The 14,083-nt window shown below is 42.2% G+C and overlaps 1 protein-coding gene across 7 annotated transcripts in view; it reads right to left on the bottom strand.

The window, feature by feature from the left end:
• The window catches only part of CSNK1G1 (casein kinase 1 gamma 1), a 1,083,432-nt gene that overhangs the window by 150,114 nt on the left and 919,235 nt on the right, over positions 1-14,083 (bottom strand). For 4 of the 7 annotated variants that reach the window (XM_069624685.1, XM_069624684.1, XM_069624686.1 and 1 more), the window contains one exon: positions 8,434-8,544. The exons of the other annotated variants lie outside the window; for them this stretch is intronic. In XM_069624685.1, the coding sequence (XP_069480786.1) occupies positions 8,434-8,544 (111 nt within the window). The remainder of the gene's footprint in view (positions 1-8,433; positions 8,545-14,083) is intronic. 7 annotated transcript variants of the gene reach the window in all.

Below are 14,083 nucleotides of genomic sequence, written 5' to 3'. Positions count from 1 at the left end.
GCTGGCTTGTGCCTGAAGAAAAATCCATTCGTCCGGTCGCTGACGAGGATCTGTTGAAAGATTTGGACATGGATCTAGAACCTAGCTTACCAGTATGCACTGAGCAACCATCAGCATCCGCACACGAGGGAAACTTACCGGTGCCTGTACTTCCTGAACCTGGGAACGATTCTAAAGACATCAACGAAAATCGTATCTTCTTCATCAAGAACTTAGAGTGGTAAAAATACTTGGCTTGCGCAATCTGAGTTATTAGTCAGACATTACTGCATTCCCCAACTTCGAGTATTGAAATCTGACGATTTCCTGTTCGTAGAACCTTTGACAGGTCCCAATCCCACCGTCTCTGCCTTACATTGTACCTTCCTGTCGACAGTGCGGCTGATCAGGAAATACAAAGAGGAACTTAGGGCTGTTGACGTTGACATCGATGTGGACCTGAATGAAATTGATCCCAACATTGTCCCTGATGGCATTGCAGACCCAGTACCCGTGCCTAATTGTCTCAAGCCAGCTGAAGGGAAAAATCTTGAACTCGCTGAAGTACAACAAGTTCTAAAATGGTTGACGGAATCCCTCCCGGGGGTTTTACACAATCATTGAGCCTTTTCTCTTCTTACGTGGAACTGCAGAGGCTTTGCCCACTTACTGAGATTGGAGGGGTCAGTTGACCACCTGTCTAAACACAGCTGTATTTGTCTTCAAGAGACCTGGGCAATGGATCCTTTGCTATGGGACAGATTCGTTGTGTATCAATCTTTTGCAAAAAGGGGTACAAGGGGCCGCCCCTTTGGTGGTCTACTCATTGGGGTGGTTAACACAGTGGTTTCTCAAAGGATTCATTGTAATATTGAGGATTACCTCATGGCAGTAGAGGTTGAGTATGGAGAGGGAAGCGGTCTTTAGGTTTTTCCTTGTTAACCTTTACAATCCACCAGGATCAGTCATTAGAGAACCCCTACAAGAAGCACTTCAGGACCTAATGTCATCTTGGACAATGAAACCTGGTAATGCGGCAGTGGTGGTCATGGGGGACTTCAACTGCCACATGAAAGGCGAGGGTCACACATCGTCTAATTTGAATCTTAGTACAACATGCCTAATGACCCACGAGAAAAGGGAGGCTGAGGGGCGGGGCTGGGCTGGCTACAACTGTTCTCTTTTTGGGATCTTGAGATGATTAACGGCCGCATGCCTGGTGATAGGCCGGGGAAACATACCTGGACAAATGGATCAGTTTCCAGCACTTTAGATTACATATTCATGAACCCCAAGATGCAATCGAAAGTTGCTGATATGAAAGTGATCAAGAACAACTGGAGTGACCATGCGATGTTCCAATGTTTTCTCTGATTACCAAGTTATACCACTCCCACACTGAATATTGGCAGAATTAACATCAATAGTGCAGGGTCTAGAATTATATGGTCAGATAAAAATATTAGGTCAGCGACGGAAGCCCTCAAATACTCCTCCTCTGTTAGCTCTCTGGATTTTAACACCAGGGCTGTTAATGCCATTGAAGAATGGATTCTGGCATTCTCGGGAAAACATGCTGTGGCTAAAATGGGCTACGTGCTAAGAACAGAGGTTGTCAGCCGCCCCTACAATAAAGGAATTAGAGATACCAAGAGAGGGTTGAGAGCTGGAATTTGTAGTATTAAGACCTTGAACTTACCAGAAGCCCTTTACTGCAAGAGAGTTAGAAAAGCCAAAAACTGTTACAGAACGAGCATTAAGCATATAAAAAAGGCTGAAACAGTGCCCATCAAAGGCTTGTGCAGACTATCTGCTCTAGGAACTCTCGCAGTATCTGGTCTCTGCTGAACGAGACTAGGGAGAATGGTAAAGACCAATTAGCCAATCCTATTAGTGAGGTGGTCTGGGTAAAATTCTTAGGACGTAATGCAGGGGAGACCGAGTCTCCTAATACATCCCTGTATAAGGCCCCTATTTTCCTTCCTTTCGAAGAATGCCCTGGGGTTATTTTGAATAAAATAAAAGCTCTTAAGTCGTCAAGAGCCCCTGGCACTAATGGGCTGGCTAATGTAGTAATTTTGAATTACCCTGTATTTTGGGCGGAGTTATTCTCCGTACTTTTTGAAAAGATCTTAGCGCAGGGGAGAATCCCTCAATCTTGGCAAACATCAATCCTCATTCCCATTTTCAAAAAGGGCAACCGTGCCGATACCAATAACTACAGGCTTCTTTCTATGCTGGATATAACAGGTAAACTTTTTGCCTCATTGTTGTTAAGTGAAGTGCAGAAATGGGTAGACGAGGCCAACATACTCAACAAATTTCAGTGTGGATTTCGGCGGGATTTTTCTACATCACACAATCTCATGGTGATGGACATATTTCACACACGGGCACTCACCAAGGGGCAGCCTCCTCTGTATGCCTTATACACTGACTTTAAGGCTGCTTTCGATTCTATCCCTAGAGATAGACTGTGGTTGAAACTTGAATCAATGGGATGCCCGGGAGGTCTCTTGTACTATCCGAGACTCCTGCACCAAAACACTACGGCCCAACTTAGGCTAAATCAAGAAGTCAACATGACCAAAAAAGTGACTCAAAATAGGTGGGTAAACCGCACCCCTGATTTACAAGCTCTATGTATATAACATTCCGGCAGTACTAGCTGAAATTGACAATTGCCCACTGAAAATTGGTGAGGAGCCTTGTACAGTACTAGCATACGACGATGACTTGGTAGTATTTGATAACACCATTAGTGGGCTTCGGCACTCCGCTACCGCTTTATGGGAATATGCTAGTTCTAATGGTCTATCAACCTAGACAAGACCAAAGTGCTCAGATTCACTGGGAAAAGAGCATCCCGAGTTAACCTGATGATGGGTAAAGCTAATATACCTTACGCACCTTCCTTGCGTTAACTCGAATCTAAATCGAGCCTAATGGCGATTACCGCTACTGCAGACAAGGACGTAAAATCAGGGCAGCGAAAGTCACTGCACTGATTGCTGCATTCTCAAACAAGCAGGGCGGCTTCACACTCTGGGGGACACGGCACCTCTCTATAAAGTGTTTACACCCAAGATCACCTACGGTCTTGAGGCCCTCCTCTCTTGATTTAGCTTGGCTCCAAGTGATGGAAGGTACATTTTGGCGTTGGATATTAGGATTGTCCCCAGGAGTGCCCATGGCCTTGATAAGACTAGAATTGGGTCTCCCATCACTAAAAGCAACTGTACTTAAAAGGAGAGCCGGATTCTATCTCAAGATGACAGGTTGTTGCTCAAATCCCTTACTGTCTGTGATACATAGGTTGGACACAGAGGGGTAGCTTATACTAAGGAAGTTCAAAATGCACTTGGGAAAAGGGTGGACCTCTGGGATTGGCTTGAGAACTTTGCACACCTGGGTACGCTAAAGAGCTATCAATTTATCAAATACAGATTGTACACCTTCATGAAGCCAAAAGCATATTTGAACCTTTGCCCTACGAAAAGACTCAGCCATTTCATCACTCTGTTTTGATTGGAACAACTACCTACTCTGAGGAATTTGGGAGCCAGGGAAAATATTCCTGTCCTCGAGCAAATTTGTCACCTTTGTAAATCATCTGAATGCTTGGAGACAGCCAAACATCTTCTAACGGAATGCCAGACATTAACTAGTACAATAGAACTATACCTTGGCGAATTTGTTCACAACTCCCAAACCATTTGTGAAATGCCATTTTGGCTATATTGCACAAATACCTGCAATATGCATTTTTTATAGCTCTCTATAATATATGGCTAAAAATTGAATCAAAGTTGGGCCCATTGATTTGAATAATTTGAGAACCGCAATGCGAAGAACATTTAGGCCATTTGGGACTTCTTGTTGGCATACTACAAATTTTATTCTATACATGATCTTGATGTGAATAGGTCTGTAAATATGTATATTATCGTTCAATGTGTACAAGTCTGCACAGCACTTTGGTTAAAGATAATATCACTTTGGTTAAAGATAATATCAATATTGCTCATTCTCATTTTGACATTTGATATATTATTTGCTTATTTAAATTTTATTTTTGTTGAATATTATCCGTTTATTGCTCTTATTGATATTAATGAATACGTGTTTGTGTAAAGTTTGAATTTTCTTTCATTCTATCACATGAAAGTATAAATAAATAAAATACTAGATTAATATTCATCTTCATGAACATGGCATGTTACTTTTAGTAAGTGAAAGTATGGTTAAGTATCCATTAAAAACTGTCGATTTCATTTTTGTCTTCCATACTTCCCTGTTGTAATGTTCGGTCCATTTACAGCAACAGCATTGTGTAAATTGTATAATAGCAATACATGCATACATTAAGTGATAGAGGGACATCTGCTTAGCACACAATTGTTTGTTCGTCCGGTGCCAAGGTACTGGCGCCACCAGCTGCATGGCATTGGTTTCAGAGTCTATCAAAGAAAGATGCTCTTTTCAACAGAAATGGCAGGAAATGTGCTTTGCACCCAATAAAATGATGTTCAGTCTTTCGAGGGAACACATGATTATATAAGCTTCAGTATCTTGCACTTGGGGTCCGTTTTGTATATCCCTACAGTCCCCCCCACCAGCACTTGGACACTGTTAGTCTGCACTTACCCTTTGCACTTGCCACCAGTTGGCAGCACTATTTTATTGATTAACTGTTTGATCCCATGTACTGCACTTTCCCCTCGCACTTTTCCTCTCCCCCTCCCCTGCACTTGCGCAATCTCAATGTCACCTGGCCTAGTACGATTGTTGTCCGTCTTCCCTTTGTTCGCCCTCCCTTGCCTCATCGCGCCTTGAAACAATTGTGTAAAGGCGCATTATTAATGCCATATCAAATCCAACTACCTCAAGGTGGTGGGCAATTCGGATCATGAGCAGAGTGGCTGAGCGCATTGCGCCCTCTTGAGCATTACTAAACTCATATTACTTGCACTCCCTGCCATTCCCTAGACCTCTCCAGTGCCTCTCACACCGTAGCATGATTAAACTGAAGCAGACTATAGAATTCTGAGTATCTGAAGACATTTGAAATCCTATTTGAATAAATTAATCCAAAGGAACTGGAAACCCAGACAAGAGTGAAAAGGAGTGTACTCCAATTGCAAAAGGAATTACAAAATTCATGACAAGAGACAACTTGTATACACTGATATGACCAGTATGAAAACCCATGCAGGTATTTGGTATTTTTCGAGATTTCTCTTGAATGTGATTTTCTATCTTTTGAAGTCTTCCAATCGTTTATTCTGCAGTCTATTTAGTGCTGATAAGCAACTGTACAAGCAATAAAAAGAAATGAGTTACTGGCTGGGCTCATAAGAGGGTCTGATTAAACCTACCGCAAGCCAATTTATAATTTCTGCTAAACAAATTATGTTGCCCTCAATGGGATATTTATAGAGAACCAATAACTACTAATGATTTGAAAAACAGTGAACCATCCAACAGTTTGATTGGTTTACAGAAGCATTATTGTAGTCTTACAATGTATGGCTAAAACTGCACATAACGAGTTCTCTATTACCCTGCATGCAGGATTGTGGAATTTGGCATGAAAATAGATCGTCATATTGATGTTAAAAATGCCAGTGAGAGTTCCCATATTACACTTAAAGTTCATTCAGGCTTCAAAAGAGTGCTTGCAACTATAAACTAAAAATGGGACCGATTGACATTAGCCAAAGTAGGCGATGTGAGTAATATCAGTCACTTGTTTCAGAAGTACAAGTCCGGAACAAACAGTCATCTATTACATTATCTGGTGAAGCAACGGGCCCTGCTAGTCAAATACCCAAATGAAAGCCACAAAGACTTCGCTTTGCGGCCTTTCAACCATTTTAGAACAAAAATGTCAGTAGAAATGGAATTCCTGATCCATCCCCCTGTACACCAAGCTTTCAATAGCAATACAAAGATAGGTTCTGATGGCGTTTTATTTTGACTCTGTTTTAATTTAATGTTAAAATCACATAATCCAAGCAAGTATTGATGCTTTTATTAAACTAACTGATAATGGTTTGCTCAGATGCGTACAATGTATTTGCCTTTGAAGGCCCATAGACTATCAGATGGTAGTCACAAGTTAAAATGAACAAAATAATAAAAATTCAAAAAAAAAAAAGAATCTCACTTGAAACTCCATTGACTGCAGGAGAACGCATGCACGTAATTCAGTTCTCAGATGCCATGGCTCCCCCCACCCCCTTCTCTAAAGCACAATAAGTGTGCGATAAATAAATGCATCACCCTGTAGATTCAGGGGACCATCTGAGGATTAAGTGGCACACTTCTTTATTACAGCCAATGGCATAGTAAATGAAAGATTCTCTCCCCCCCAAACCCATCTCAATCCCCTCCAGTAAAAGGTATGTCCAGTACAGCATTTTTAGTGCTCATTTTACGTGACCACCATCTGATTAAGTCTATGGTTCTTCGAAGGCTTATGCATTTTACCATCTAAGCATATTTTCAGTTACTCCAATACAATGTGCATCAAAACTTGGATGCGTGTCATTAACTAAACAAAAAAACCAAGATAACATTAAACTACATAATTTGTAACATGCACCCTACAACTGAATTGCCCTGATGAACTTAATTTCTAAGCCTCGAACTTTCAATATGCGATCAATGCATTGTATCCTCATTATGCCCAAAATATATTTAACATGAAGGAAGCATCAACAATGATACCTAGTCTGAGTTTTCATGTTCAACATGAGATTACTTACCCCCCCCCCCCCCCAAGAATGGATTAACAGTAAACACGTTTAAGAATCAGTAGGCGTATCACAGGTGTGCAGTTTGCACTGCTTCCCATGCAGTGCACACACAGACGCGTCCAGTATGTGCAAAAATAAATGAACACATTTACATGTCATGACAACCAAAGAAGCTAGTGTATGCATTTGAACAATCTGCCAAAGAAGAGAAACTGCAAAACAAAATCAGTGCAAACAGTTTTCATGGTAGGGTAGAATGTAAAAGCAAACAATTAGCAGTGGGGAGCATACAAGCAATACGGTACTAACACGTAATACTCTGTGTAGGTAAAATAAAAATGCAGAAAACAATTATTTAGAATTACTATAGCCACACAGCTGGAGCCAGCGCACTACAGTGATTGGTTTCTGTGGTACACTCAGTGTCAGCCCCATACTATACATAGACATTCTCATATAGGGAGTGTTCATGCAGATATGATAAGCTGGCACATTCAAATCTACTCCATACTCCAAAATCCTTTTCTGTAGATGCAGTTACTCCAAGAGCATAGGTACAACTGGATCCTTCCATTTCATTTTCTGATCTCCAAAGGGGATTGCTCGAAGGAAACCCCTAAAGAACCCTTATAACTACATAAAGCATCCAACCATCGACTACACTCACAAAGAATGCCCACGTGGAGAAGAAGCACTTGCCTATGACAGCACCCCACACTTCCCCCTCCCGATAACCACCAGTTACTTGAATTGCCGGAGCATGACTAGGAAGTGTCTCTCTTAAGATTGCCAATGGAGTTCCATGAAGCAAAGCTAAGGAACTGGGTACAATGGGCTCCTTCACATTTAGAATATAAGGGATGCCCATTTGAAGATCCACTTATTCAAAAAAGATTTAGCAGGATAGAGCCACCACTGGTGGCCAAAAATAGGATGAAACATTCGGTGCTATTAAATTACTCGTCCCACCTATTGTATACCCACATGATCCTTATTTGGTACAACAGCATCGAGGCAGCAATTCCATAACCTGTACCCCAAAAGCTCCCAAGTTAAGTGACCAGCATTTGATCAAAAAAAGTACAGCCCAAAATAACTGCCCAACACTAGTGGGCTCGTTTTTAATAGAAAGAGGGCTTGTGTGAACACTGCTTGAAAAGGCAGAAGTCCCAAACAAACATTTGTTATCATGCTAATCCCGGAGGGAATTCACACTGCTTATATTGGAGAACTCAACATTAGGCATCTTCAAAATGCTGGCTGAAGAGGGTCTGGGCTTAGCAACAAACGGGACACATTGGAGGAACCCAATTTATACCCATGTGCTAAATGCAGTTTCCAACACATTCCTGCATAGTGCAGTTACATTTTTTCTCATTAACATCGGTGTGCTAATCAGGAGGAATACTTTTCACCCCTATGCCGCCTATAAAACATGGGGTTTCAAAATTACATCCAGGAGGGAATAGGCATTAGATAAGCTCCCAGGATTTAGGAAATGGATGTCTCCATACCCATTCTCATTCTATCCTACAGGCTGGCCCTTGCTCTTGTACAGTGTGCCCCACTCCACCCTGGCTTTCCTTTCCAAATCATATTCCTGAGGAACTCACCCCAAAATCGCCATGTGATTAGAGCCAAGATTAGACCTGCTTCCAACAAGCTCTTGCAGGACAGGAAAGTGGAAGAATACCTGTACTGATCCCCCGTGCCGGTCTGCAGCCAAGTGAGATGTCAGGTAAGAGGTATTATTCTGCCGGCGGGGTTGGCTCTCCCACGCTCCTCGGCGGTCCACCGACACAGTCTGCTCAGGCATTGGAAAGCATGCGAGCGAAGGGGTGCAAGCAGAGGCGAGCCCAGGCGAAGCAATGGAAACAAATTAGTCTGTTAGTGCTGGGGGTAAGCGCGTAAAAAAACAATAGCAAAGTAAATTAAAAAGCAGAAAGCCAATTTTCACACTGTTCAACAATAAAAACTTTGAAAGAACCCATCCTTTCTTCAAGGCAGTCTAACGGGCAGTGCCACTCCACTTTGACTGTTATGAAACGGGCCAAACTGCTTTCAAGTGAACGAGAGATCACATTCTGTTTGACGTACATACAAGATTATTGAGCAATCCAAAAACAGGGGTCATTCAAAAAGTGTAATCTTCTTCAAATTAGTTATGCGAGTGCAGTAGGGGTCAGTCGTTACAAGCAATTCGAATTTTAACACCTTGCTAGTGTCAATACTCTGAAGGATAACAATATGTCCAATTTAGATTAAAAACTGCATCTTTTGAAGAATGAACAGCTCAATCAAATACTTTACACGGGGAGCATGGGATGACAAACACTGCATTCTTGAATGCTGCCTCTTGGCAGCATACCTACAAGTGACCACCAAGTGGACAGGGAAATGTGGATATGTTGGTGCAAGATGGTCACCCAAAGCTCAGAAGTCAGCACATTTGCTATAGGAAGGTATGGATACGTGGAGCAGAACTGCGTGGTAATTTCAGTAAAGATCCTTACTTCAGCATGGGTTAATAATTTCAAAGACCCTCACTGTATTATGGAGGAGTAGCACACAAACTAGAATATTTCAGGGAGTGGGTATAGCAATGTATAGTTGGAGAATGTCCGATTCCAAAAGCAATTGATGTAATTAACAGTGGCTTTTTTAGGCATCCATAAACGGGAACTGATCCCCAGAAAACGACTGATTAATCATTGTGAATTAGTATCAGAGTTTTAACTATTGGCCTCTGTTATTTCAGGGGAAAGATCAGCAATTGTAACCTGCCCCACAGGTCTCCAAATACACAGCACTTGCCATTTGCCATGAGTCAATTATTGCAAACCACTGGCTAGTGTGGAGTGCACATATTCCAAATTTATATAGGACCTACTTACTGGATCATTGTAATGGTAGCAACAGGGACGTCATTTGGGGGTCGACCGGGGTCGCAATTATGACCCCTGAGGTCTCCCTTTGCTACCCCTAAAGAACAAATGTATTACATTTTTTTTTAATGTAAGCTCCTGGGCTGTGTCCAGCGCTATTTGACTGTTTCTGGAGTGGCTGGCCTTCTTGCTCAGACCTCTTTAAAAACATGGGGTTCCAAAAGTGTAACACTGAGCAGTGACCCTAAATAAGAAAGAATTGGAATAACAAATAATGTGTTTCTGGTATTCTACACAATAATTGCTAGACTCAAAGGTTTGTTTCTGGCACACTTCAGGGGGTGAGTCACTGATTCAGTCTGTTCTAAAGCACCCCAACTCAGCCTTTCATTCTTCTGAGGTCGCTAAAGGAGTACCAACACAGGTTGGGTGATAGTGTATATTTGTTCTATATAAAACGCTGAAGCGTAAATGCTATATAATATCACCATTATCATTTGGCCTTGGACGTCTGCTTACATTCACAGTAATTTGGTGATTATGGGCCTATACACAATGATATTAATGATACATATGGTGATCCATTCTTGTATGAAATGTCTATCACATAGTGATATTGTAACGATATTTTTCGTAAGGTACTTAATGTTATGTGATGCCACTTCGTTTTGTCAAGGTCATGTCCCATCGCTTCCCCTGTCACTACAGGGTGGGGTCAAAGACATCAGTTCCTGTGATATCATGTCAAAGGTCGTGAGATGTCACTTGTGCTATCCCTGGCTTTTTACTGAAATGATGACCCTGGGTAGCAATAGCAAGAATCATTACTAGACATAATGCACCAGAAAACACAAAGAAGGATCTTCGTGCAACGAGAAATAAAAGAATTTAGCACAGAATAATGTGTCCTAAATGTAAGCTTCAAGTATACGCTATACTGTGTTCTTTGATGCTTTAAAATCCTACAGCTGATCAACCTTATTGAATTAATCGTTTTTTTAAATAAAAAAACACCCAATACCATGACTGAGTTTGGTTTCTAAGCGTGGATCCTGGATTTGAACCTCTGTTGCTCTGCATTGTCTTGCTTGCAAGACCAGTGCGTTGCCCCCATGCTATCATCCGTAATGGTGCAATTCTTGAACTATGAGCAAGTAGGTGCTCACTCAGGGACGTTGTAGTGTGTACCACCCAAACCTTCATAAATAAGGGGAGTGGGGTGAGATGTGGAATGCATGTCTAGTTTAAGCAGAGAAGCCACTTTACTGAGAAGGATGCAACCATCCACACCCTTGGTAAAACACCCTCTGATCCCCCACTTATATTGCGATACATCCTTTTGGATGTTGTTTGCAAAGCAGTTAAGTGGTTACAGAAAATGCACTGCTATGCACAGTTCAGTTTAGGGTCTTAAGGAGTGGGTTAAATGAAAAGGATTATTATTGTTTTAAGGGAATTAAGATATTGATGTATCCTGACATTTGGCACATAGGAGGCAAAGTATGAATCATTGTATGCATTGTAAATTGAGCAGTACAGGCAGGGCTCAATTCGAGGGTACAAGCGGGGGGGGACGGAGTCCACCCACTTTTTTCAGAGGATGGACTCAGTGTCCCCCCCCCCCCTGCTAAAATGTGAACCATTAAATATTCTCTTTGAATTCATGCATTAACACCGACCACTGGGATAGAAACAGTCAGGTTTGTAGGCCGGACACTTGACCACTGCTCTATATAATCTAATGGAAAATAAACAACTAAAGGTAAAATATCTCATTTCTGTACTGCAAGTCCCAGGGAAAAGATCTTTTAACGTTTTCAAAAGTGCTTGCTTTTGCGAATTTTGAGCTTGAATAGCTCAAAATTTTACATAGGAAGTTTAAAAAAAAAGTGCTAGTATTTTTTTTTTTAATGTTGCCTATCTATTTTTTAAATAACATTTTTAGCTGGACTACCCCTTTAAGTAGGTCAATATGCGCCATGGGGAGAGGCACCAATGTTATCCACAGTCGCATCATTTCACTCAGGTCAGAGTGTTCACACATGAGGCTTTAAGCCTTGCTCTGTTGCAATTCTGATAGAACACCAATCAGATGGGGTGACAAAGAATGTCTGGCAGTAAGGCAGATGTGAACTCCCTGTCCCACACAAAGAGCAGTCACCTAGCCAAGAAGAGAACCTTTGTGGCCCATTGTCACTTGCCACACCCATATAGGCCACAAATGCCATGTCCTTCCACCCTTGCTACTATTGCCCTTTGTGGGTTTTTTTTTTAGGGATGAAGAGCTTGCCTAAGGCACACCTACCCCTGCAAGTGCTGGAAAAAGCCCTTACATAAGATTCTTGAGAAAGCTGTTCAGACTTTGCACTGGTTTTTTGCCTGAGCCTGCCAAGCCATGGGATTAGTCTTGGGAGGATATCTCGGGGGCAACATGTTTGCCTTGGTAGCAAAACAAACGTGGAGCAAGACAGGTTCGATCCCAGGGTCCTCGCTTACAAATGATCAATCATCCCTTTCTATGAAGTACCTTTGTGCTGCTATGCAGAGCCAAGATCCTGTAGTTCCAGGGAGACTTCCTACACACATTGTGAACATGAACAGCATAGTTTTGCGAGGTAATTTACAAATAAATTGTGTGCTGTCTTGGCTGTTAATTGTGAGCTTTTGGATAAAGTTTAGTTTGTTGGATTTTGGCATCTTGGATATATTCATCGGCACTGGCCTAAGGAAACTGATCAAGGTACAGCTTTTAGAAGACTGAGGGATGGCTCACTGGTTTACAATGAACCATTGTTTAGTTACCCTCTGACAGATGCCCCCAATATTTCTCATATGAAAGAAGACATAATCCCAATAATCAAAGAGTTTTCTAGCTCAACATTTATATATGGCTTATGATGGTTCAGTTATACCCAAGCATGCACCAAGGGAGAGATCCCCGAAGGGTACAGAACACATTGAAACCCTTATTTTTACAATCATCTGCTACTCCTATCCAACCCCTGTAATGACACTCAAGGCTACTATATTTGTATCATTGAGTCCTCCTGTCATGGCTGAACAATTGGAGTACTACCTATTGTAGAGAGAGCTCACTTATATAGGCTAGTCCAAATTCCCACAGTAGCCTTTAGCACAGTGAACTATGACACAATGGTTGAAGACGCAAACATTCCTCCAAGGGGTCAAGTTGTCGTGAACATGCTTTATGATTTAGCTACTGGCCTCCTCCCTACTATGTTCGATCTACTGCATAATGCTCTTCTAGGTATACCTTACATTTTCATTAGGACTTGTCTGGCATCAATGCTTTAGGATCCACTACAAGGCAGTTAAACAGGCTTTATCAAAAGGCAGCTCTGGGTCAGAAACCCAGCAAGGTAGTACTTTAGATGCAACTAACAAGAGAACAATCAAATGCACAAATCCAGTTCAAAGCCCATACACCTTGCATGTTATTCACATGTCCAGATGGGGATTCCAGCAGATCGTGACCCACTTGCCTGATGCCCGGTGAGGAACTACTCCATCCTGTTTGCTTAAAGATCACCTCGATTTCTTTCCATAGCTTGATGTTTCAAGCCCGCCAAGACTGCATCACAATTTGCTCATAAATGCAGTGCACTATTGGAAGTGCTCCTTTTTTCCAATGAGACCATTCCCATTTTCCTCATCGAAATCAGCAAGGAAGAGCCAGAAGTTCATAAGCCATTCTCCTCTGCAAGGGCCAAGGATACAACCCATGAATCAGCTGGTGGCGTAGTGCCCAAGCAAAGCTTTTCAAAAAGCAGGCAGTCTGTACCTTGCATCCAATGCTTTGCTGATCGGAGGGAAGTTGTGCGGTTTCTCGAAGATCTTTTAGGCCTCTGCAATTATATCCTGCCTTAGCGGTATCCCTGACCTATCAGACCTCTTCAAGAGGCCCTCCGCCAGCACCGCCTATCCCCACTCCCCCCATTTCCACTGGGGGTGCTCTCGGGAAGGGCAATTCCAGGAAGCCGATGATGTCCTCTATTCTATCATGGAAGTATCTGATTAAATGTGGCACATCATCTACGTTGTCTTCTGTGTCCAGTGATGTACAGGATCCCCCCCCCCCATCCCCAGAGCGTCCCGAATTCTTTTTTGCAGCAGTTTCCGTTGAAGGAATTCCATTGCTGAAAACTGCAGGAACCCCAGATGGGAAACTTTTTCGTAGTATATGTCTGGATTAGTCATGTAGGACTTGAACCTTTCCCAATTCCAGGCAGCCCATTCTATCATGAAAGGCTAGTATTAAATAAGGTGCACCATTCACGTCGTCTTCTGTGTCTGGTGCTGTATAGGATTCCCCCACCTACCCCCCCCCCCCAAGCATCCCGAATCCTTTTTTGCAGCTGTTTCCAATGAAGGAATTCCACTGGCTAAAACGGTGGGAACCCCAGGTGGTAGCATTTCTCGCAGTATTATGTCTGGATT

Source organism: Ambystoma mexicanum, chromosome 11, assembly GCF_040938575.1.
Source record: "Ambystoma mexicanum isolate Mex_15411 chromosome 11, UKY_AmexF1_1, whole genome shotgun sequence".
Classification (NCBI taxonomy): Eukaryota; Metazoa; Chordata; class Amphibia; order Caudata; family Ambystomatidae; genus Ambystoma; species Ambystoma mexicanum.
The sequence above is the reverse complement of the archived record's forward strand: the minus strand, read 5'-3'. Positions and strand labels throughout refer to the sequence as shown.